The sequence below is a fragment of the Xenopus tropicalis genome, chromosome 2 (assembly GCF_000004195.4).
Source record: "Xenopus tropicalis strain Nigerian chromosome 2, UCB_Xtro_10.0, whole genome shotgun sequence".
Classification (NCBI taxonomy): domain Eukaryota; kingdom Metazoa; phylum Chordata; class Amphibia; order Anura; family Pipidae; genus Xenopus; species Xenopus tropicalis.
This window is the reverse complement of record NC_030678.2, coordinates 15,854,957-15,878,506: the sequence shown is the minus strand read 5'-3', so window position 1 is coordinate 15,878,506 and position 23,550 is coordinate 15,854,957. Positions and strand designations below refer to the sequence as shown.

The window sequence follows — 23,550 nt, the reverse complement described above, 5'->3', positions numbered from 1 at the left end:
TTGTGCAGCCACTGCCCTAAAGATCTCTGTAATTACAAAGATCAACCAGCAATAAACCTAGGCCCCAAGGAAAATGTTCTTGTTGCCAAGTACAGGATGAAATGACCTGGTTTATCAATACAACCACTGGGTTTCCATGTTAGGCACATTTCTCCTTTAGGACGTACAGTAGTGGAAATCACTCAGACATCGTTGGACATATTGGATTTACAGACGCATTCAATCAGCCAATGATGGAGGCGGCTACTTTTCTTTAATATTTTATTGTTTGACAGGCATTTACAACTTTTCATTCATTGAACTAAAAACATAAAAATAGACCTTCTCTCAGCTTATAAAAGAAATATATAAGAACATGTGACATAGACATGTCATGACAATATGTACAGGGTGCGGTACCTTTAAAAGCACCAGACTTTCCAGTTTTTCACAATTGACCATATTCTGCTTCGCTACAGTACACGACAAGACTGCTTATCTCAGGCTATCGAGTAGGTCATACACACGTGAACTGCAGGTGCCAAATGACAATAGAGTTACAAAGGATAAAATAGATATCATTTTTTTCATTTTATTTTTCTCCAAAAAAAAAAAAGAAAAAGCTTTGTGCATGGACTGCAATATTCACTGTCACGCCAACCAAAATCAGATGGACTGGGAATCAAAGCAGCAAAGAACAAGAGCAAAGTAACAGTTGGTGTTGCCACTTACACATCACAATGGAACCTTAGCTAGAAAGTCGCCCTGTGACCCAGCCGGGGCCGCCTATACAGCGGCTGCTCCTCCCCCCGGGGCAATGAGCGGGTTCAGAGGTGCTTCCGTCAACATGAAGTTCTCAAGGCGAATGAATTGCACAATAGTTATTCTCTGTATCCATGTGAGAGCGGAAAAACATGATCGTACAGAATTTGCGTTGGCTTTAAACAAGGATATCAGTGGCACCCCTGCCCAGCTGCCAACTCCCATGAAGTTTTAGCTTGTCGGCAGCCGGGAAGCCACAGGCTGAAGGCCCCTTGTTGGGGAGGATTCCAAACAAAACTGGTCCAAAGGGGAAAAAATTTGGAAGATGTCAACAAGCCTGCACTTTAAATGTACCAAGTGCAAGGAATGGACTTAATGTATGGTTGGTAGCAGGGCTGTCCAATAAAGGCCACCGCTGGGCCTCTACAAAGGGACAGTGAGCCGTCCAATAAAGGCCACCGCTAGGCCTCCAAAAAGGGACAGTGAGCCGTCCAATAAAGGCCACAGCTGGGCCTCCAAAAAGGGACAGTGAGCCGTCCAATAAAGGCCACCGCTGGGCCTCCAAAAAGGGACAGTGAGTCGTCCAATAAAGGCCACAGCTGGGCCTCCAAAAAGGGACAGTGAGCCGTCCAATAAAGGCCACAGCTGGGCCTCCAAAAAGGGACAGTGAGCCGCCCAATAAAGGCCACCACTAGGCCTCCATAAAGGGACAGTGAGTTGTCTAATAAAGGCCACAGCTGGGCCTCCAAAAAGGGACAGTGAGCCGTCCAATAAAGGCCACAGCTGGGCCTCCAAAAAGGGACAGTGAGCCGCCCAATAAAGGCCACCACTAGGCCTCCATAAAGGGACAGTGAGCCGTCCAATAAAGGCCACAGCTGGGCCTCCAAAAAGGGACAGTGAGCCGCCCAATAAAGGCCACCACTAGGCCTCCATAAAGGGATAGTGAGTTGTCTAATAAAGGCCACCGCTGGGCCTCCAAAAAGGGACAGTGAGTTGTCTAATAAAGGCCACCGCTGGGCCTCCAAAAAGGGACAGTGAGCCGTCCAATAAAGGCCACCGGTGGGCCTCCAAAAAGGGACAGTGAGCCGTCCAATAAAGGCCACCACTGGGCCTCTAAAAAGGGACAGAGGGTCATCTCATTACCCTTAAACAATTATATTTTCAATATATATCATTCTGAACTGTGGTCCAGATGAATGTGTTGCTGTCCACTTCCATGGGAGTTATTCTTCAAACCACACCTCTATGGCTGACATTATTAAAAAGATACTCTGGCCCGAATGAGGCCCCTGGTCTGTTAGTTGGCCAGCCCTGCGTAATGTATACATGGAGGAATGACTTATAAAATGGGGATATGGGTTGTGTTGACCTGTGCATGTTTCTTTATTAAATATATATATTTATATAATATGCATACAAAACTACTGTGTCCTATCTCCTATGAAAGACTAGATTTCTTTATCCTGTAACTTTACAATGTAAAATGCCCCCGGCTCCCTGGTGTCCCTGAATGTAAAAGGTATAAATACAAAAAAGATATATATATTTTTTCTTTTTTTCTTTTTTTCAAGTGTTTCCTCTGGGTCTCTAGTAAAGAGTTTGGCATCGTTAGAATTTGTTTTCAAATGTAAAAACGTATGCGCCGCAAACATAACCATTAAATAACCAGCAAATATAGCAAAAAATAAAAAGGAGAAATCAGAAGAATAGCTTTACAACATAAAAGCCTATCCCTGGAACACTCGCCAAATACAAAGCTACGGGCTGACACCGAGGGATGGGGGAACACTGCATTCTCAGGAACGAGTGAAAGGCAGCAGAAACCAAGAACGGAGTCACAGATCACAACGGATATTCCCTTTCGCTCCTTGTGCTCATTGGCCAGAGTCGGGGAGCACCATACTCCCACCCAACGTTTACCCCCTTTTGGCATTAGCCATTCTCTCCAAACCCTGATTGCTTTACAAATAAATAAGATTAGCAAGCCCTTCTGTATTACAGATGGGCGGGGGGGGGGGGGGGATTGTGGGCTTGTTTGTTGAGAATTGCAGTTGCCGTAACCCGGATATGTGGCCTCTGGGCCGTTTTAGCTGCCAATGTTGTGCGTGCAAGTGTGCATTCTAAAGGATCACTTCCCACAGTGCAGCGGAACTATTCTGATAAAGGGCAAGTTGAACACTTCCACTAGATCTCGGTGTTGAGTTTCCTGACAGGTACAAAGTCTTCCCGTTTCACCCATATGACCTCGTCCGTGTTGCTCTCGATGCTGCCGTTCATTCCGGAAAAGGCGGTCTGTTTCTTCAGCTGAGCCATACGGGAGGCGTGCGTATTCATTGTGTTCTGGACTTTGGTTCCCATTGGGTTGCTAGAAAGAGAGGTGGCCTCCAGTTGCTCGCTCAGATCCTTTTCCATGGAACCCCCCTTTATGGACTCACAGTACTCATCGTCACTGCTCAGTATGTCGGTCTCCTTCACGTCGTCCTGCTCTTCGTACTGCGCCAGGTCAAACTGCTCTTCCACCCAGCGATCCGTGTCGCCGCTGTTCGACGACTGCTGGGGCGGCGAAGGCTCCGTCTCCTGGTCGGAATCTTTCTCGGGGTCGTTTGAGAAGATGCTGTCCGAGTCGATGGTGAAACGGTTTCTCACGAGACGCCTTCGCCGGGCGAGGGACCTGCTGGGCGCTGAAACTGAAGAGAAAAGGGCGAGTGAGCAATGCAAAATGGCCGACCTCAGGCAGAATACGCAGAAAAGAGAGTTTTACATTTACTTGTCAGCGACAAATCGTGGCTGTTTAATGATGTGGTACTAAATAGAGATCTGCGCGAAAATTGGGGTGAGTCACTGCTTCGTGACATGGCACCGGGGTGGGTGGGTGCAGCCTGACGCAACTGTGCGTTCTCTCTTAAAGGGAAACTACACTACAGGGGAAGGCCATATTGTTCTGGTTTCTATCTGTACATGCTATGGTAACATCTAGGGAGTAATCGTGGCTCTGTTCATCTGGCCATGCTCCCAGTGACTTCATAAACACCAACCATTTCCCTGCAAGCTACTAGTAAGGGTAGTGTAACCCAACAGGAAGTCTATGGGAGGCAATAAGGAACTTGTGACCTATCGGCATTAGATACAGGCAATGATATAAGGCTTTATAGATGCTGTTGAACTACTCACAGCCCCACTCAAGTAGCTTGGAGAATGCAGTGTATGCAGGGGAGAATGCAGTGTATCTTAGGCAACGTATTCCTGTAGTATTCCAGTAATACAGCATCCCATCTATACCTACAGAGATTCTTGTTCTTTGGACCAGCCCCTTACTATGATGTCATCAGACACGTGACCATTACAAGGTGCTTTGGTGCCTGCTGTGTACTGAGTGTAAGCTTTTGTGCCAAAACACAGTGGGCTCACTAAGGGAAGGCTAAAAGTATCACAAAGTTATGGGGGCCACATTTTGAGACCTTTACTCATATCATATGGCTGGCGTTCAAGGTGCAAGAGTGAGCACTCACACTTAAGATGGATATAATAAAGCATAATATGACTGGTGCACTGGCATACAAAGGGTGCGGGGGGCATCAGCACCATCCTGGGAATAAATTATTGCATTTCAAATCAGGGTTCCTGAAGTGGAACTTGCCTGCAGAATCCAATGTACACGGTGCTGCCATGGAATGCTACCGACTGTCCCCTCATACTCATAGGGGCAACGAACACATAATTCCCATTGGCGCACAGGGGGTTATTATGAGGGTAATAGAACAAAATCTGCATTAGCTCAAATCCTATAGCTACTAATTAGCAGGTAGCATTAACTGAAACCCATTTGAAACTAAATATCCTTTGGGTTTCTACTCCCTGATATTATTATAGGCCTACTAACTAGCTATTGGTTTGTAGCCTTGATCAGTGGCACCACCGGGCATGAAGTCATCATACTGAGCCAGACACATTCAGTACCAGCACTAATCTGCATGATATCCCTTATGGGTGGAGTAAATGAATGGGCAATACCACAGGCAGAGAGGAAAGTGCAATAGGCTTTAATAAATGTAAATAAATAAATACACTGTGCACGCATCTATCTTCTGAAGGAAACGTTCTCTGATCCGAGCAGAGCTGAGGAGTCTCTAGTGAGCGCACACATCACGTGTGTTCGTTATGGACAGGGCTCAGTTCTGAGCTTTCCTGTGAGGAGGAGTCGCTATTAGGAAGCACACGTACTGCTCTACCTGCTCGGTTCATGGTGGGACGGGCACCTTTCAATGCGCACAGCCTCTTCCCTCCAAACGGGACGTATTGCTGGGAGTTGGGTAGGCTTTCGGTTTTCAGCAGCTGCCGCCGGTGCTTGTCACGCAGAATGGAGTGCACGGCCCTCAGGAACTCCTTCTTACGGCCTGGGTTACTGTGGGGCACAGACAGGGTAAGAATGGTGGTAAATTCCAACAAATAACAAATTTAATGAGCGGTACATTGTGCAATGTCTTTAGATCCAAGTGTAACCCATTGAGTTTTTGGCGTGCAAGTGAGATGATAATATACAGACACTTTGGCCAAATCGCGGAGGACACAGACCATGTGTGACCAGCTACAGCCATATCTAGATAAGATAAGGCTCCTCCCCTGAAAGATAATAAAGATAAGGCTCCGCTCCCCTCAAATGGCAGGGTATCAGTAACAGAGGCTAATAGTAATGGACCAATCCGCGGCGCACACACACATTCTGTAATGCTTTTAATCCATGTATTGTGGGGAGAGGGTATTAGGGCAGTAAATCCAACCATTATTAGACCCATATTTCGCTGCCCCCCCCATGATACCCCCCTGCAGAAAACAATCAGGCTTACCTGCAGCACAAGTGGAAGGCTCTCTCTGGTCGTCCCTCGGACTCTGACTTCACATGAACAATCTCACAGACAGAGTTGGTTTCGGCATCTTAACAGCGAAAGACAGAAAACATAATGATGTCTGATTAGCCGAGCAGGATACAAATTAGTATGGAGATTGGAGAAATGCATATAATAAGGGGTGACAGTCTCCTCTAAAGGCGTGAAGAATTGGATGTGAGCATGTGACCAAGTAGCGCCGGGATTCATGACTTACAGAGAAGGCTCCTTTAAAGGTCCATGTACACCATTAGTACAGCAGGATCACATGGAGTTAGGGTATCTCTCTGTATAGGCAACTTGGGGAGTTTGGCCCTGCTATGGAAAGTGCCATGTTGGCTGGCCATGTTATCCCATGTCTAGGGATGGCAATAAAAAAAAGGCTGTGGCCACCCAACAAGCCAATCACTGCTAAGGCAATATGTGCCACTAACACCCTAATAGGAAGTTGGGCAGATAAAGCAAACACTAATAGTATTCCCCATAGGCATGCATTGGCTACTTAATTAAATCAGAACGACTAATTGCAATACTGCGACGTTAAGGGAGGAAAAAAAATAACTAAATTAGCACAGTTTAACCTAGTAACCAAAACCTTTACCTGATGTCGTCATGGTTCGAACTTGCAAAGCCTCGGTAGGAATCATGTGACGGAAGCGAAACGGATCCCGATCTTCAAACATGGACGCTCGATGGGAGCCACCCTAGCATTACATCTGAGAGTTAGAATAGGGGCAGCGATGGGGTCGATTCCCCCCCAAACAGCCTGAGGCCATGGACTTACCAGCTTCTTCTTCTGCTTGGAGCTGTCCTTGTAAACCAGCACTACGGCAGTCTTAAAGACTAGGGATCGAGAGAAGGAGGGGTCACTCACACCAGATACACAGGCTTTTTGTATACAGTTTATATAAACATTAATGTGCATTTATTTGTGCCTCTTTTCTCTCACAAAGAACTAGTTTATGGCGGATGTTCTACCTATCGTTATAACTCAGTCACAAATCCTCTGAAACTTGCTGTTTCCATCACTGAAGTACCTGGTGCCCCCAGCAATATTAGTGAGGGATTAAGGTGTATATGTTATATATAATTACACTCACTAACATGATATTGCTGAACACTATAATGTCCTTTTTTATTGACAAAAACGTTTTAATAAAACCAGGCCTCTCGTACAAACAGGGCCCTGAACATCTGGAACACTTGCAGTGCCTCACATGACAGGAAGCACCTCACAAAACAGGAAACACATCAAAAAATACTCAGTGTTTCCACATAGCAACAGTCAGGTGACATAGGGCTGTCTCAAGTGACTAAGAAGCATCGGTTGCTAGGCGCCCAATGTGACACAACACAGGCCTAGGCCCAGGGCCCTGTTGGAAGCCAGGACTAAATTGAGTTTGCCAGTTGCCTTGCTCACTCACATTAGGCTTTGGTTTGCAAGGAATGACTTCAATATTGCAAACAACTGTAGGGCAGGGCTTATTAACACCGCCACCATCGCCTATAGCAACAAATCAGATCTTTGCTTTTGATTTCAAACTTTTGCCAACTGTTCATTGCTGACTGGTTGCTGTGGGAAACATTACCAATTATATTTATCTTGCATCTATGGAATTTCACCATATTGCTCCACAATGGCACCAACATCTGACTTTCCCTACATTTGTTTTTTTTAACATGTGGTGCCCCACCTTTCTATAGGTTCTGATCAAGTCGCTCCAGCCATAGAATGGGAGCTTAAGTGGGGGTGGGAGGAAGGCCCTCTTTCTTTCTTTACATTAAAGCAGTGATCCCCAACCAGTGATCCCCAACCAGTGACCCGGGGGCAACATGTTGCTCCCCAACCCCTTGGATGTTGCTCTCAGTGCCCCCAAACCAGGGAGTTATTTTTGAATTCCTGACTTGGGGGCAAGTTTTGTCTGAATAAAAACAAGATTTACTACCAAATAAAGCCCCTGTAAGCTGATAGGGTGCATAGAGGCCCCTAATAGCCAATCTTAGCCCTTATTTGGCTCCTCCATGAACTTTTATGGTGCTTGTGTTGCTCTCCAAGTCTTTTTACATTTGACTGTGGCTCACGAGTAAGAAAGGTTGGGGATCCCTGCATTAAAGGGTCACTGTTGTATACAATATTCCCTTTAAAATGGAGGAAATTCAATAGCAGAGGTTTGCAATAAAGCATTTTATTCTACTGGCTGTGCCCCCGGTACCCTCACTAACTTCTTGTAGGTAAATTGCATAACAAGAGGACTATGGGTAGTGGGAAAAGTGCAGCCCCCCTGACGTAACTGTTCCATAGGAAAGGCTAAAACCGAATGCTGAGCCTTTATTACTTTCCTAGATGCTACAGGAAACAGAGGAGAATAAACATACATTCACCCACTAAATGGAAAGTGTCATTTTAAAGCTAGTTCTGATTTTGAATCATAAACTCATCAGCGACACCATAAATTGGAATTTCCACCGCAGTCAATCATTAAACAGAGGAGCAGAACCATAAAAGCCCGAGTGCGGAAGGCTAATAAAGCGGCCATTGTGTGTGCCAGTCCTGGGAAGGGATGCGCTTATTATGGGAAATGAGCTTGTTAACCTACCAAATGTTGCCAGTTCGGGGTCCTTTTTCCACTTTCCCAGCGATGCAGGTGGATTAAGCCAAGTGACTGTGTTGTGTAAAAGCAGGTCCCCCATGGACAAGTCTGCCACCTGCGCGAGAACAAAGGCAGCCGCAATCAGCGAGGCACTGACGCGCAAATTACAGCCTTTCCACTCAATCCCCCCCTCTTGCAAACCCTTGCTAAGGGCAACAGGGTTGTACATTTATAGCTACAAACCCAGGGCTCCCTGCCTGCACTGGAAATATTAACCCCAATGCTACTAACATAGCAAGAACGATTTACCCAAACATTCAAAGGATTTGTAAGGAGAATTAAAGAGGGTAAATGTTTATATATAAACTAAAAAGTAGCGCTCTCTTTCTCCCTATGGCTGTGTATATTACTTATAAGGATGGACCACAGGAGCTGCCACACTGCATTGGTTAAAAGGGAAAACCAAGCTTAATTATAACCCCCCATGGGGCCATTAACTGACCCAGGCTGCTCTTCTGAGCAATCAAACATGTCGTCCCCTCTGATCAGAGCAATTTGGCCGTCGTCATGAGTGGGACTGAAATCAAAGTGACCCAGTTCTCACCATGACTGCGGCCAAGTGATAGATGCAATACATACAATAAGAATAAGGTTACCTGGGCTAATTCCTACATATTCCCAATAGTAAAGGCACAAATATAGCAGTATTTACCTCTTTTACTTCCCCGCTCTGTTCCGATATAAGCTGATCAAACACTGCTCCGTATTCCTCGTGAATTTTCTGCATCTCGTTGATGTGGCTGGCCACTTTGTTCATGGTTTTAATAGCCACTGGGGAATACAAACAAACAAAGAATTACAACTCTGCACAAACAAGATATCTCATATATAGCAGCCATTTGGCACTATAGCAGTATAGGGGGGGGCTTTAGTTTAAACAGCAGGAAATATTATCCACCACGTTCTGCTTGTTTTGATTCCTAAATATTCTAAACTGCCTGTATCTCAAGGTCATTTATTCTTGCAAAATAAAATTGCAGGCAGTGGTTCCAACCGCAGCTGCCACCGTAGTATCAGCATTCTGCCAGCTATGATGGTATTAAGTGGCCATTAATAAACATGAATGCTATGAAGGTGGAACGTCTGTCTCCTTTGTGAGCGCCTGAATCTCTGTGGGCTTCTGGGACTGAGTAATTAGTGACATCCACTGCACGTGACCTTGAGGTTATTAGATGCTCGTAATTGAAAAACACACTGGGGGGTTATTTGTTGTCCTTGGGCAGAGCAGGATCACAAGACCTAATGACCATGAACCTCGTATTGGGGAGGAGGGACACAGTAACAGAACTTAGATAAAGCCATCTTTGCATCATTTTCCCTGTCGGCCTCCCAGCACCAATGTACAGTAAGTACAGGCATCCATTTATTTGGGGGTCCACCTGCTAGTATGGTGATATACATTATTATTATTATTAACATTTATTTATAAAGCGCCAACATATTCCGCAGCGCTGTACAATAAGTGGGTTTCATACATGGGACATACAGAGTAACATATAAAGCAATCAATAACCGATACAAGAGGTGAAGGGAACCCTGCCCAAAAGAGCTTACAATCTACAAGGAGAAAGGGTTGAGACACAAGGTGTGGGAATGGGCATGACCAAAGTTGTGAGAGGTGTGGCACAGGGTATTGCTAAACTAGATAAGGGTAAGCACCAGTGCCTGCCCTAGCTTATTGGTCCACAAAGATTTCCTTTTCTTCCTAGGATTAGGGTTTGTTTGTTTTTGTTTTTTTTTTTACTGGCATTAGACTCTTTGAAGCACCCTTTTCCAGATTCAGTTCGGCCAGGCACTTGGATTCAAATTCAGGCAAAATCCTAAACTGAATCCTAGATACCGTACATCTCTAATTTCATATACTTGAAGCCACAATCTACTCATTTGAGCAATTTGTGCCCTACTCCGTGATTTAGAAGTGGACCCCTAATTTACAGAAATGTAAGACAGAATAATATGTGAGCTTGTGTGTGTAATGAACACAGCTTTGGGCAGTGTGTGGAGCTTTGCGTATATAGGTTTTTGGGTAATAGAACTCATCCACAGGATATTATTTACATACACCAAGGTGACGGATAGTGGACATATTTGCTGCTCACCATCAAGATGGTAATGTTCTTCGCTCTCAGCGTCAGTCAAGGAATAGAGCTCTTTGAGCAGCAGCGGGTATTTAAGGATGCGTTGGATTGGCTTAATCAGGTAGGACTCCAGCGTGGAGGAGTGCTGCTGCTTGGGATTCTGAGCATCAAGGAACGCTTTGAAGTTTGAGTCGGTCTTGGCTGCAAGAGAAACAGACGAGTGAATTATCTCAATTTCCAATTCCTCGGATTGGCATTTATAATGCCGCCTGTATTATTTAAGAGCTATTAGGCTTATTATGCTTGGCTAAAATCTATTCAAAGTGTTGACATTCTATGGGCTTCTCTCTGCAGAGATGGCGTGTAGATCCTGCTTGCAGCTACCCCCCTAGTCCTGCCCCTAGTCCTGCCCAGGCAGTTAGCACAGCAGGAGCCAGCGCTTTCCTTAAGCCATTAATAGGCATCTGGCACGTCCGATTTCTATCCACTGAGCTCTGGCTTCCTGCAACTGATCCGAGACCTCACAGGTACAGTCAATATGTCACCACACAATAGAATGGGAGGGAAACATTTAGACGTAACCTACCAAGGTTTCACATAATGGAAAAAAATGGGGGCGAATAATGGGCAATTTTAAGACAGAGTTTTTTTTTCTTAGTATCAAATATAAACCCTACTAATTCATTAATTGTTCGTTCATCTGCACCGGTAAGCCAGCCCCCCTTTCCAACAACTCTTGTACAGGTATTTCTTACCTTTGACTAATACTTTTGGGACTTTTGTATGACTGGCGCAGAAGGCACTGTACAGCTTGAAGCGGTCGGCATAATACAGAAAGGATCCGCCCAGAGAAAACAACACTTTCTGCAAAGCAAAATGCAAATTCAGGTCATTCTACCAACAATTAGGCTGCCACGCACCGGAAAAGGTGCCAATCACAGAACCATGAACAATATTACACACGTAGCCCTATCAGCAAGGGCAAAGGGCCTCAAACATTAAAAAACTATAACCCAATAATAAGGTTGATCCTTGGCCTATTTCCTCCTATCCACCAAGACACACAGGCAGGTTCTGATAAAATTGGCTCAAGTGTGAATGAATGTGATAGGGAGTGTAAGCTCCGCTGGTGCAGGGACTGATGGGTTTGATGTATAATCTCTGTAAACACAGCAGAATATGTCGGTGCTATATAAATGATAGTAATTAATAATAATAATAATCACACAAGCAAACACATTAATGGCAAGCATGGCTGCTGCTATTAAAGAGGCCCGGGCCGGTGCATTTGCACTGCAGCATGAAGCGGTCTCTTCCACTCAAAGGGCAGTGAGACATGAAAGCAACGCTTGGCACCCAAGCCGTAATGAGCTGCAATCTTCCATCTAACCTATACTCAGGAGCATGGGCGTAATAAGCCGTGCTTAATTCCCTATGACAGATTCCCCTTAGTATCCAGGCAGAAAGAGAAGCCAGAAGCCTTGACTTTACAAAACAGAGAAACCTCTCGTCTATACCTTGAATTGTTCGACTTTTTCCAGCTTTTCCAGGTCCGGAACCAGTCTCACCCCATCTTCCAGGGTTTTAAGGAACTCGACCTGAAATTCTACCATCTCCGTGAGGTTCCCAAAGAGCACGTCGAGCTAAAGGAATGATACCATACAAATATATCTATAATAAGGTGCTTAGAATGCTCACAGAACCCACAATTCCTCAATATATTTGCTTTTTCTCCTACATTATCCTGTTCCTCTGCACTCGGATCCCTCCACAAAATGCTCTTTTGATTTTTAATTGCGACGCTAAAATAAACAGAAGCTGCCGACTTGGACAACTGTCAAAGCCAATTTAGTGAAAATACATTTACTGCTCTTTTAATTAAGCCCCATAAAGGATCAGCAATGCAATCAGTATTTTGTCTATTGGCTCTGGACTCTAAGCAAGCGGCTGCGGGGAACAAAGGGTTACCAGGCATGCAGGGCTTTTTTTTTTTTCATTTATGACAACGGCAAAAGGCATTGGGATCTGTGAGCAGAAATAACTGTACCTCGTCCTGGGTGAGAAACGGCTCCTTCTGCAGAGGTTTCAGATAGCGTTCCATCAGACAGTTTAAATCCTATCCGGATACAGAAAGACAATTAGTTCTGCAGAAGGGAAAGCTCTGGGTACAGAATGGGACAGATATCTAGATACAGAAGGGGGAAAGCTCTGGGTACAGAATGGGACAGATATCTAGATACAGAAGGGGGAAAGCTCTAGACACAGAAGGGGACACATCTAGATACAGAAGGGGACACATATCTAGATACAGAAGGGGACACATATCTAGATACAGAAGGGGACACATATCTAGATACAGAAGGGGACACATATCTAGATACAGAAGGGGGAAAGCTCTGGAAGGGGACAGATATCTAGACACAGAAGGGGAAAGCTCGGGACACAGAAGGGGAAAGCTCGGGACACAGAAGGGGAAAGCTCGGGACACAGAAGGGGAAAGCTCGGGACACAGAAGGGGAAAGCTCGGGACACAGAAGGGGAAAGCTCGGGACACAGAAGAGGAAAGCTCGGGACACAGAAGGGGAAAGCTCTGGACACAGAAGAGGAAAGCTCTGGACACAGAAGGGGAAAGCTCGGGACACAGAAGAGGAAAGCTCGGGACACAGAAGAGGAAAGCTCTGGACACAGAAGAGGAAAGCTCTGGACACAGAAGAGGAAAGCTCTGGACACAGAAGAGGAAAGCTCTGGACACAGAAGAGGAAAGCTCTGGACACAGAGGGAGGCAATGCACCCTAGGAATCACAAGAGCGCCTATCCCAAGGAGACACAGAGGCAAACACAGAAAGACAATTAGTTCTGCAGAAGGGAAAGCTCTGGGTACAGAATGGGACAGATATCTAGATACAGAAGGGGGAAAGCTCTGGGTACAGAATGGGACAGATATCTAGATACAGAAGGGGGAAAGCTCTAGACACAGAAGGGGACACATCTAGATACAGAAGGGGACACATATCTAGATACAGAAGGGGACACATATCTAGATACAGAAGGGGACACATATCTAGATACAGAAGGGGACACATATCTAGATACAGAAGGGGGAAAGCTCTGGAAGGGGACAGATATCTAGACACAGAAGGGGAAAGCTCGGGACACAGAAGGGGAAAGCTCGGGACACAGAAGGGGAAAGCTCGGGACACAGAAGGGGAAAGCTCGGGACACAGAAGAGGAAAGCTCGGGACACAGAAGAGGAAAGCTCGGGACACAGAAGAGGAAAGCTCTGGACACAGAAGAGGAAAGCTCTGGACACAGAAGAGGAAAGCTCTGGACACAGAAGAGGAAAGCTCTGGACACAGAAGAGGAAAGCTCTGGACACAGAAGAGGAAAGCTCTGGACACAGAAGAGGAAAGCTCTGGACACAGAAGAGGAAAGCTCTGGACACAGAAGAGGAAAGCTCTGGACACAGAGGGAGGCAATGCACCCTAGGAATCACAAGAGCGCCTATCCCAAGGAGACACAGAGGCAAACACTAAGTACCTTGACATAGGTGCGTTCGGTCTCCAGGAGCTCGCATATGACCTTGCGCAGTTTATCGGCGTCTGTCAGCTGTCTCATGGTGGCGAGGGCTGGCCCGGCGAATTCGGACGGAGACAGGCAGGAGTCGGGAGAATTCATTTCATGTGGACTGCGACGCAAGGCAGCGACCTGCTCGGTGCTCTGGAAGGAGATTGATGTTACATAAGAAGGGAGCGCCGATGTGCTTGTCACTTTTCAACAGCCGAGCTCGCAGATATGCGAACGGCAAAACAAGTGGGGGGGGGGGGAATAATAACACCCATATAGAAAAGTCGTGACTAATCCTTTTATACACAGGTTTGTGTGTACTGTATAATTATATATATGCACAAGCGGGTGTATTTGTATTGCATACCCCCACTTGGGTATGTGTGTGCGGGGGGGTCTCGAAATACACAGGTTTCATAAAAAATAAAGGAGAGAATGGAATACATTATAATGGCATAGCTACAGAATTAGGGACAGGAAAGCGAGTGTCAGAGGCAGAAATGATATACACTTTATATATATATATATATATACCAGCAGTGGCAAACGTGTTACTGGGCCCCCACAGCAAGTTTAAATTAGGAGCCCAAAATATTGGTACATTGATCTATTCTACCAAGACCAATCAGTGATTACATTTTTACAGCCAGCCGTAGGTTTAACACTGAAAGCAGAATGCTAATTGGTTGCTATGGGTTACTGCCCAGGTGCAAATTTGCACATTTTATGTTTATGAATGATCTGGAAGTCGTAGTCGTTTTTGGCTATTGCTATAACACAAGTGCACTGCCAGGCTAACATCAATGGAGACAATATTATCCTATAAATGCTGCATCTTTGTGGTTCTGCTAAAGCCCCAAGCTCTGAAGGTGCCCCCCAGTTGCAGGACCCACTCACAATATTCACATTAGTGCTGATGATTTCAGACGACCCCTAATCTTATCTTCCCAACAGCAGCCCGGAGCACACTGAGCATGTGCAGTGCCACTGACACACAAAAGATGGCCTCAATAGACCCAAGAGGGGGGCTGCAGTGGAAAACTTTAGAGTCCTGGATCATTACTGTTATAAGGCCAGGGTCAGACTGGGGGCTGCCAACCCATGGGCCCCAACTGTGCCCTGACTCCCCCCCCCCGAGCGTGCGTAAATAAAACTTACCTTCAGCACGTCTAAGGAGGGAGACGTGGCCCCCCCAGCGGGGATCAGGTATGGGCCGACGGGGGCCATCTGGTTCTTTCCCCAATGCCCTAATGGCCTAGTCCTACCCTGTATAGGGCTGCTGAAAAGCCCCAGCATTTCTGGGGCTTTAGTTCTCCTTTAATACATATATTAAGAGCACTGCAAAACAGGTCTTTCAATCTCAACAACATTCCTCTTCAGTTTCCAAGAGACAATTACTAGGCTTGTGCTCTTATCTGCCCCCACAGATGTCTAAATGGAGTCAACGTCAGACTGATGGATGGAGCCGGTGCACCTAACAACCCCATATGGCAACCATTCCCCCTCCTTCATCCAGACGACGTGGGGCTTGTTAGGAGCCCCTGCCTTTATATTCTATGCTCTTCAGGATACCAGAACTGCGTGTAGGCACTACGTAACCTAGCAACCAGATTGCTGTGGAACAGAACCGCCGGTACCACACATCAACTGGAAGTGACAGATGTACTGCTACAAAATCCACTTTCCCACTTTTGGATTTAGTTTTTTTTTAAGGACCAAAAAAAGCTGTTTTCACACTGACTGACAACCTCGCGCTTGGCATTCTAGATTATAATATCCATGGCAATCACAGGGATTGAACTGCGTTGGTGAGAAACTTGGCTTTTACGCACTGTAGCTTAGCGGTGCCCTTAGGAACCCAGCAGCCGGGGCAACAAGGATGAACACAAATGCTGAATAAGAGAAACCATACATGTATGTGGCATTCTCTGGGTTTAATCCAACCTGGGCAACTACGGGAAACATAGGGTGGTATAACAAGGACAAGTGGGGGGCACATAGGGATAGGGATAGTATAACAAGGGCAAGTAATGGGGCACATAGGGATAGGGATGGTATAATAAGGGCAAGTAATTGGGCACATAGGGATAGGCATGGTATAATAAGGGCAACAGGGTGAAACATAGGGATGGTATAACAAGGGCAAGTAATGGGGCACATAGGGATAGGGATGGTATAATAAGGGCAACAGGGTGAAACATAGGGATGGTATAACAAGGGCAAGTAGGGGGAACACATGGGGATAGTATAGCAAGAGCAAGTAGGGGGGCATATAGAGATGGTATAACAAGGGCAAGTGGGGGAAACATGGGGACAGTATAACAAGGGCAAGTAGGGGGGCACATAGGGATGGTATAACAAGGGCAAGTAGGAAAGAACGGCTATCTATTTTGTCAAATGCTCTAAATGACTCTATTGCTATTGACAGTTGGGTTCCATGATGGCAAACTATCCTGTGACATGCATGGCACCCACCTATCACTATGCACATAGGGACAATATGGCCAAAATGTACCCCCACTGTGCATTAGTCCCTCCAATTTGGGCCAAATTCCCCCCCCCCCCCCCCCCCCCCGCACTCATGGCATTACTCTGAGCGGCTCCATCAGACCAAGGCTAAGGAACATGCTACAGGCGAGAGGCTTATATTTACTGCTTGGCCTGAACGCTCTGAGTATTAGCCTTTTTGTTCAGCAGTACAAGCTGCCATACTGTTTGCCTCCGGTGTAACACAACCCAGTCATGTTCCGATGGGTCTTTGGAGAGTGAATAGAATTAGTAAGAACAGCACATTGATTAGAACATACAGAAATGCTAGAAATGTATTTGGCCCAGAATAAGCAACACCCCAATACTTTGCGATATTTAAAGGAGAATACATGGAAAAGAAAGTTTAAACTCTAACTGTGCACTGACTGCCTCCCACCTACCCCACAGCTAAGTGTTTACACAATGGGAGGGAGAGTGGGAGTAAATCCCCCCCCCTGTGTATAATTAACTCCTCCTTATTTAATACGTCTGACAGCACAGACAGCATGGGAGAGCGGGACTATTCCATTATAAGGAGGGGGGTAATTTTTAAGATTTCTAGTACATGAATATCTGTATCCACTTTATTATAGCTGGGTTTTTTCTAAGAATCCTGAAAAGAAAACCCCAGAGAAACCACATAATATCTAGCAGGATGGCTATTATACTACGTAGTTATTATTTATACCTTTTATATTTGTCTAGTGGAAATATTATGGGCTGACTATTTTTTTTTCCTTTTTGAACCCCCACCCCAGATAAAAGTTTTAGAATTGTCTAAGGTGCTATTGTTTCATAGTGTGGCTGGCCACAAGCTTTACTATCCCCTCCCCTAGCCCTCCTATTGTGTTAGTGTCATAATTCTGGGAAAATAAAATCTGAATTATTGCTACAATCTCGATCATGGCTGCCCAACTGAAGGCCCAGGGGCCGGGTGTAGCCCTCCAAAAGAACTGTATGGCTCCCATGCTATTAAGGAGCTCAACCGACCTCCCCTTGCCCATGCACTATAGTAATTAGTCACTACATGGGACTAGTTGGGCAGTGTTGGTCTGAATGATTAATGCAGATGGTAATACAACTAAATACTGTTCCATTTTAAACTGTTGGGCACGGGCCTGTGCTCTTCATACAGACGTATAGGACTCGGGACATTAAAAAAAAAGGCAGCAATAATGACAGGAGCCAAACTCATGTACAGGAAAGCAAAATGCTGAAATGTGCAGAAAAGAAGCCGACAAACCTGACTCAGCCTGGGAAAGAAGAAAACAGAAAGAGTTCTCTTACTACAATGTGGGTAAACTGTGGCTATATGGGCGAGAGCCTGTGGCTATATGGGCAAGAGCCTGTGGCTATATGGGCGAGAGCCTGGGACTATACGGGCGAGAGCCTGTGGCTATATGGGCGAGAGCCTGGGACTATATGGGCGAGAGCCTGTGGCTATATGGGCGAGAGCCTGGGACTATACGGGCGAGAGCCTGTGGCTATATGGGCGAGAGCCTGTGGCTATATGGGCGAGAGCCTGTGGCTATATGGGCGAGAGCCTGGGACTATACGGGCGAGAGCCTGTGGCTATATGGGCGAGCCACCAGAGCCTGTGGCAGTTACTGTATGCAATCCCTGGGAGTGCTGGGAGTTATAGTTCAAAACAGCTGAAAACCTTCCATATACTGGCAGAAGCACCTGGCACAGACACACCATTTCCTGCTGAGATGAATGAGTACAATGTTTAAAAAGAAGCTATTATGGGATGCTCTCAGGAAATGAGCTGGGCCAAACTGGGTGGGTCCATGTACAAAGCTGGTCAATGAAGTGGCTCTGTAACTGATCCGGCTCATTCACAAAACCTTCCGGCGGTCTCTGCATTCAGCCCCAGTGTGACTGTCACGCTAATCCTCTGTGATCCATACAGCTGGGGGCGCATTACACAGTGCAGTGATATGTACTTTATAGGTAGGCTGTGGGCTGGGGGGGGGGGGGGGTGAGAGCCTTCAGTTGTTCTTTCACTCCTGGAGGGGACTCACAGCCTTTAGTTTTAAATAAACAATAAAGTGAATATAGTGAGAGAGGGGAGCAGCCGGCTATGGCACAGAGGGACAGTATAACCATTAGCAGCACACAGAGCAGTGGGTGTCTATGGCAAGCTGTTGTACAGAGAGACCCTACAGCAGCCTCACGTGGGCACCGAATGGGGCGTATTCCCTATTCCCCGCTTATGCCTGAAACATGCCGACGCAATGTACCCCGTGCCTTAGTGACTCTCAAAGAATAAAAGAATGAATGAAATCCTTGGTTGTTATTAGCTCTTAGGTACTGAATTGGGGCATTAGGCGGGCAAGTAAATGCTAACTGGCATCGGAAATTTGATCGGAAAAATACATTCGGATAAAAGGCAACGCTAAAGCCGGTTAGACATGCCAGTCACTGCACTCTGGTCATTTAGTGGGGTTCTTTATGAACCCCAAAACCCTATAACAAGGGAAAAGAAAACCCAAAGGCCTATGTATCCATCATTCATAACCCCCCATAAATGATAATTAACGTGATGCTTCAAAGAGTTGGAACTGACCCAAGGGAGTGGCAATAGGGGGCTAATCAGCCCAATCACAAAGAATCCTCCAATTCGGAATATAACATATCAGTCAAACTACAACTCTCAGCATCCTCAGTCGTTTTCCCATAAGTACCTAGCAATAGACCGTGCAAAGCCCGACGGCTACATTTCATATGATAATTAAACAAGCTACTGAGAATGCTCAGACAGAAGTGTAAAAATATAACAGAATTTTTTGTAACAAGTCAGCCATGGAACATACGGAAACAAGGGGGGAAAAAAGTTATTTACAGAATTTTGCATTTCAAGATACCGTTATTTTAACCCTTTCAGCTGACAAAGGAATAGAAAATACACCAGGGAGCTTGGAGGGGAAGGGGGGGTTGCAATTGTCGCCCTCAACAGATGCAGGGGGTTCAGAACAAATATCCCTAAACAGTATGCCCAGGGTATCTATCCAAATAGAAAGGGGGTTAGAGGAGCCCCCCATAGAAGCACCAGTGTTACCTGGAGGTTTAGTGGGAATCCATTGGCGCAGCAGCGTGGCAATGAGCCCGGCTGGCTCCCTGTAGGGTCTGTGCGGCTCGGGGAAGGTGCGGCAGGCAAGATGGAACTTGATGTAGCCTGCAGCGGCACTCTGCTAATTGAGGGTTACGCACACAGGAACATTCTTCCATTCATGCAGCTCAAGCTATTAATGCTTCCAAGGGTTTCTAAAGAGCACGAGCGGAATTGCCTCTTATTCTCCCAAAAGAATTGTTTGGAGAAAAAAAAAAGGCCGTATTTATCCAAGTGGAAGCAGCCGGGTGATTGCTTGTCAGAGAAGCGCGCAGCCCCCCTGAGTGTGTGCCATTACTGCTGCCTCCCAACAGCCCCCAGGGGCCCAGCCGCACAGCAATGTATTATTAACTTAGTGCACACAAAGGGCAGCGCTGCGCAGCCCATACACAACGCAATGCTCTGCACTGGGCACCTTGATTCATCTTGCAGCCGTGTAGGCACATACACCGAGTGCTTCACTCCCCTTCCCTCCTACAGCTGCTGCGCTGCAGCCAATAGGGAACAAAGGGACCATCTGAGAAGCAGGCTTTCCATTTGGGAGAACAGTTGCCGCTAACTCCGAGCCAAAAAGATAAGGCTCCGAGGCATAAAGTGAATACATTGTATCCAGCGCCGTGATGCACAGGATCTGGAAGGAGCTGCCCGAAAGCCTGGAACCTGGCCTGGTCAGGAAAAACGATTACGCTGGCATTGCCGCACTGCACTTATAACCCACAAGTGATGCAGATAATTGTAGTTGGAGGAACCCAGATTGGACATACCTGCATACTAAGGCAGGGCAATATACAGGAGCGGAACAGCAGGGCACAAGATGGCCAACAGCAGGGCACAAGTTGGCCAACAGCAGGGCACAAGATGGCCAACAGCAGGGCACAAGATGGCCAACAGCAGGGCACAAGATGGCCAACAGCAGGGCACAAGATGGCCAACAGCAGGGCACAAGATGGCCAACAGCAGGGCACTAGATGGCCAACAGCAGGGCACTAGATGGCCAACAGCAGGGCACTAGATGGCCAACAGCAGGGCACAAGATGGCCAACACCAGGGCACAAGATGGCCAACACCAGGGCACAAGATGGCCAACACCAGGGCTGTACAACCAGAAAGCATAAAAATGCTTTGGTTTTTATCTCAGGTTGGAGATGATCTTCACTGACAACGGCACCAGCCCAAAGTAGTTGCCCCACTATATCAGTTACCCTTATATATCAGAGCCCCACTATATCAGTTACCCCTATATATCAGAGCCCCACTATATCAGTTACCCCTATATATCAGAGCCCCACTATATCAGTTACCCCTATATATCAGAGCCCCACTATATCAGTTACCCCTATATATATCAGAGCCCCACTATATCAGTTACCCTTATATATCAGAGCCCCACTATATCACTTACCCCTATATATCAGAGCCCCACTATATCAGTTACCCCTATATATCAGAGCCCCACTATATCAGTTACCCCTATATATCAGAGCCCCACTATATCAGTTACCCCTATATATCAGAGCCCCACTATATCAGTTACCCCTATATATCAGAGCCCCACTATATCAGTTACCCCTATATATCAGAGCCCCACTATATCAGTTACCCCTATATATCAGAGCCCCACTATATCAGTTACCCCTATATATCAGAGCCCCACTATATCAGTTACCCCTATATATCAGAGCCCCACTATATCAGTTACCCCTATATATCAGAGCCCCACTATATCAGTTACCCCTATATATCAGAGCCCCACTATATCAGTTACCCCTATATATCAGAGCCCCACTATATCAGTTACCCCTATATATCAGCATCCAAAGTACCTCTGCTTTTATTACTCCCCCTGGAAGAACTCCCAGCATCCCTAGCTGTGAGTCTGGTGTTTGCCCAGGGGCTGTAACAATAACTGAGGCCTTTCGGGGGGTATGAGAATAGGGCCAATAGGGGGTGCCCCACAGCCATGGCACTGCCCACTTCCCATTTACTTACAGTGTGATGTTAGAGACGGCAGTTCATTTCTGGAGCTGTCTCTCCCCCGCGCCTCTCAGCCCTGACTGTCTCTCTAGCAATGAGAACAAGTGGAGGTTTCCTTTCTCTTTAACAAGCAGGAAGCAGAGACGGACAGCTTTTTCCTTCCTCCCCCCCCAGTGATAACCTTTTATATAAAGGGTCTTTGCTCTTCCCATGCACCCCCTATCTCACAGCCCCATATCAAACGCATATAAACAACACGCAGCACCATATGCTGCACTCTCAGTTCCCAGCCATGTATCTGCCCCGGGGGGGGGCGCTCTAGTAACCCCATCTTATCCGGGAACATTCCGCTAAGCTGCAATTTCTTCCTTTTCAGGCATGTGAAAGAGCAGGCAGCGCAGCGGCGGCGGCAGCCATAATCAAGGGGCTCTCAAGCGCTTTTTTTCACATTAGTAATTAAATCAGCTCTCTGCAGCTTAATCCTCGCCTATTAAAGTATAAATTACGAGTAATTAGCTGTTCTAGAGGTGCCCTGTGCCTCACTGCACCCAGGGCTCTTTCATTTGGAAGGGGAAGATGTCAGAATAAATTAAATAGAACTTTTAACCAACTCAGCTGGCAGAACCCCAATCCCCGGCCAAGTGATATGAATAAGGACCCCTCCATACCATGCACGCCCCCCCCCCCCCCCCAAACTGCTTCTTTTATGGAGGCTTCTAGCTAAACCAGGTGATATAACTAACAGATCAGGCATTTAATAGGGGAAAATATACAAAAATTGGATTAGGGGTTTCTTTTGCCTTTGTTTTGTGTACTTACTGCCTTGTCCAGCTCAGGGTGGCACAGTGGTTGCATTACTGCCATTTGGCACTATGGGATCTTGGCTTCATTTCCAATCACTGCACTTCAATCTGTTTGCCCCCCCCCCCGGTTCCCCCCACACCCCAAAACTATACAGGCAGGTTCACTGGCTCCTGATGAAACTGACCTAACTGCAAGCGTGACCTTAGATTGCAAGCTTCGCTGGGGCAAGGGCTAATGCGGATAATGTATAATCTCTGTATAACGCTGCGTATAATAATGATTTATCTGTTATTAAGCTTGAACACTGTCACTCAAAGCAGTCACTGTTGTTCTGCCAACAAAGACAAAATTGAACAGTGCCCTCTGGTGACCGATTCATTACAAAAATGGCAAACTTGGAACTGAGCATCTCTCCATCCACAGGGTACCACACATTGAAACAAAACTATATCGCTTTTCAAATCCATAACTTCCCAGTGTATCTTTATTTATTTGCACACAAAAAAATATATATTTGGCATTTCGATGAAGACTTGTGGGAGAAACACAATAATTCACCTAAAATCCAACCAGTGATCCCCAACGGGTGACTCGGGAGAAACATGTTGCCCCCAACCCCTTGGATGTTGCTCCCAGTGGCCCCAAAGCAGGGGCTTTTTTTAAATTCCTACTTGGGGGCAAGTTTTGGTTGCATAAGAAACTGGTTTACCACCAAACAGAGCCTCCTGTAGGCTGCCAGTCCACATAGTGCCTACCAAATATCCAATCACAGCCCATATTTGGCACCCCTAAGACTTTTTGATGCTGGTGTTGCTCCCCAACTCTTTTTACATTTGAATGTGGCTCACAAGTTAAAAAGGTTGGGGATCCCTGGGTTAAAGGGACAGTATACACCCCTTTTTAAAAAGTGTAGGGCTTGTGCCAAACTTACTTTTTGCCTATCGTTTTAAATACAAAATATCTATGGTTTCTGTTATTTCTGGCTCCAAACGTGAATACAAAGCCTTTTTCTTTTTAGTACTAAATCAGCAGATCATTAAGGGAGCTGATACAACCAATAACCAGTCCACTCAGAAGCCCCCCGGTAATGAGCTACTCAAAAGCCGCTGCTTAGAGAAAAGAGGTGTTTGTTTGTTCAATAGGTTTGGTCAATAGATCGGGAGCTCTGAGCAAATTGCCATGCTTCATATTAGTACTTTATAATGCCAAAAACA

General features: G+C 46.2%; 1 protein-coding gene across 9 annotated transcripts in view; it reads right to left on the bottom strand.

Moving 5' to 3' along the window:
• Positions 1-244: 244 nt before the first annotated feature.
• Positions 245-23,550, bottom strand: part of tiam1 (T cell lymphoma invasion and metastasis) — a 179,094-nt gene continuing 155,788 nt past the window's right edge. For 5 of the 9 annotated variants that reach the window (XM_002938441.5, XM_004912152.4, XM_004912154.4 and 2 more), the window contains 12 exons: positions 13,891-14,070; positions 12,401-12,469; positions 11,871-11,996; positions 11,109-11,217; positions 10,375-10,554; positions 8,928-9,046; positions 8,222-8,330; positions 6,409-6,467; positions 6,226-6,328; positions 5,586-5,673; positions 4,971-5,143; positions 245-3,428 (listed from right to left, as the gene is read on the bottom strand). In XM_002938441.5, coding sequence (XP_002938487.1) covers positions 2,926-3,428; positions 4,971-5,143; positions 5,586-5,673; positions 6,226-6,328; positions 6,409-6,467; positions 8,222-8,330; positions 8,928-9,046; positions 10,375-10,554; positions 11,109-11,217; positions 11,871-11,996; positions 12,401-12,469; positions 13,891-14,070 — 1,818 coding nt within the window. In that variant the 3' untranslated portion in view covers positions 245-2,925. Of the gene's footprint in view, positions 3,429-4,962; positions 5,144-5,585; positions 5,674-6,225; positions 6,329-6,408; positions 6,468-8,221; positions 8,331-8,927; positions 9,047-10,374; positions 10,555-11,108; positions 11,218-11,870; positions 11,997-12,400; positions 12,470-13,890; positions 14,071-19,507; positions 19,981-21,547; positions 21,623-23,550 lie in introns of those variants that run through there. The other 4 variants (XM_031896576.1, XM_031896575.1, XM_031896573.1 and 1 more) reach the window with 4 other exon arrangements.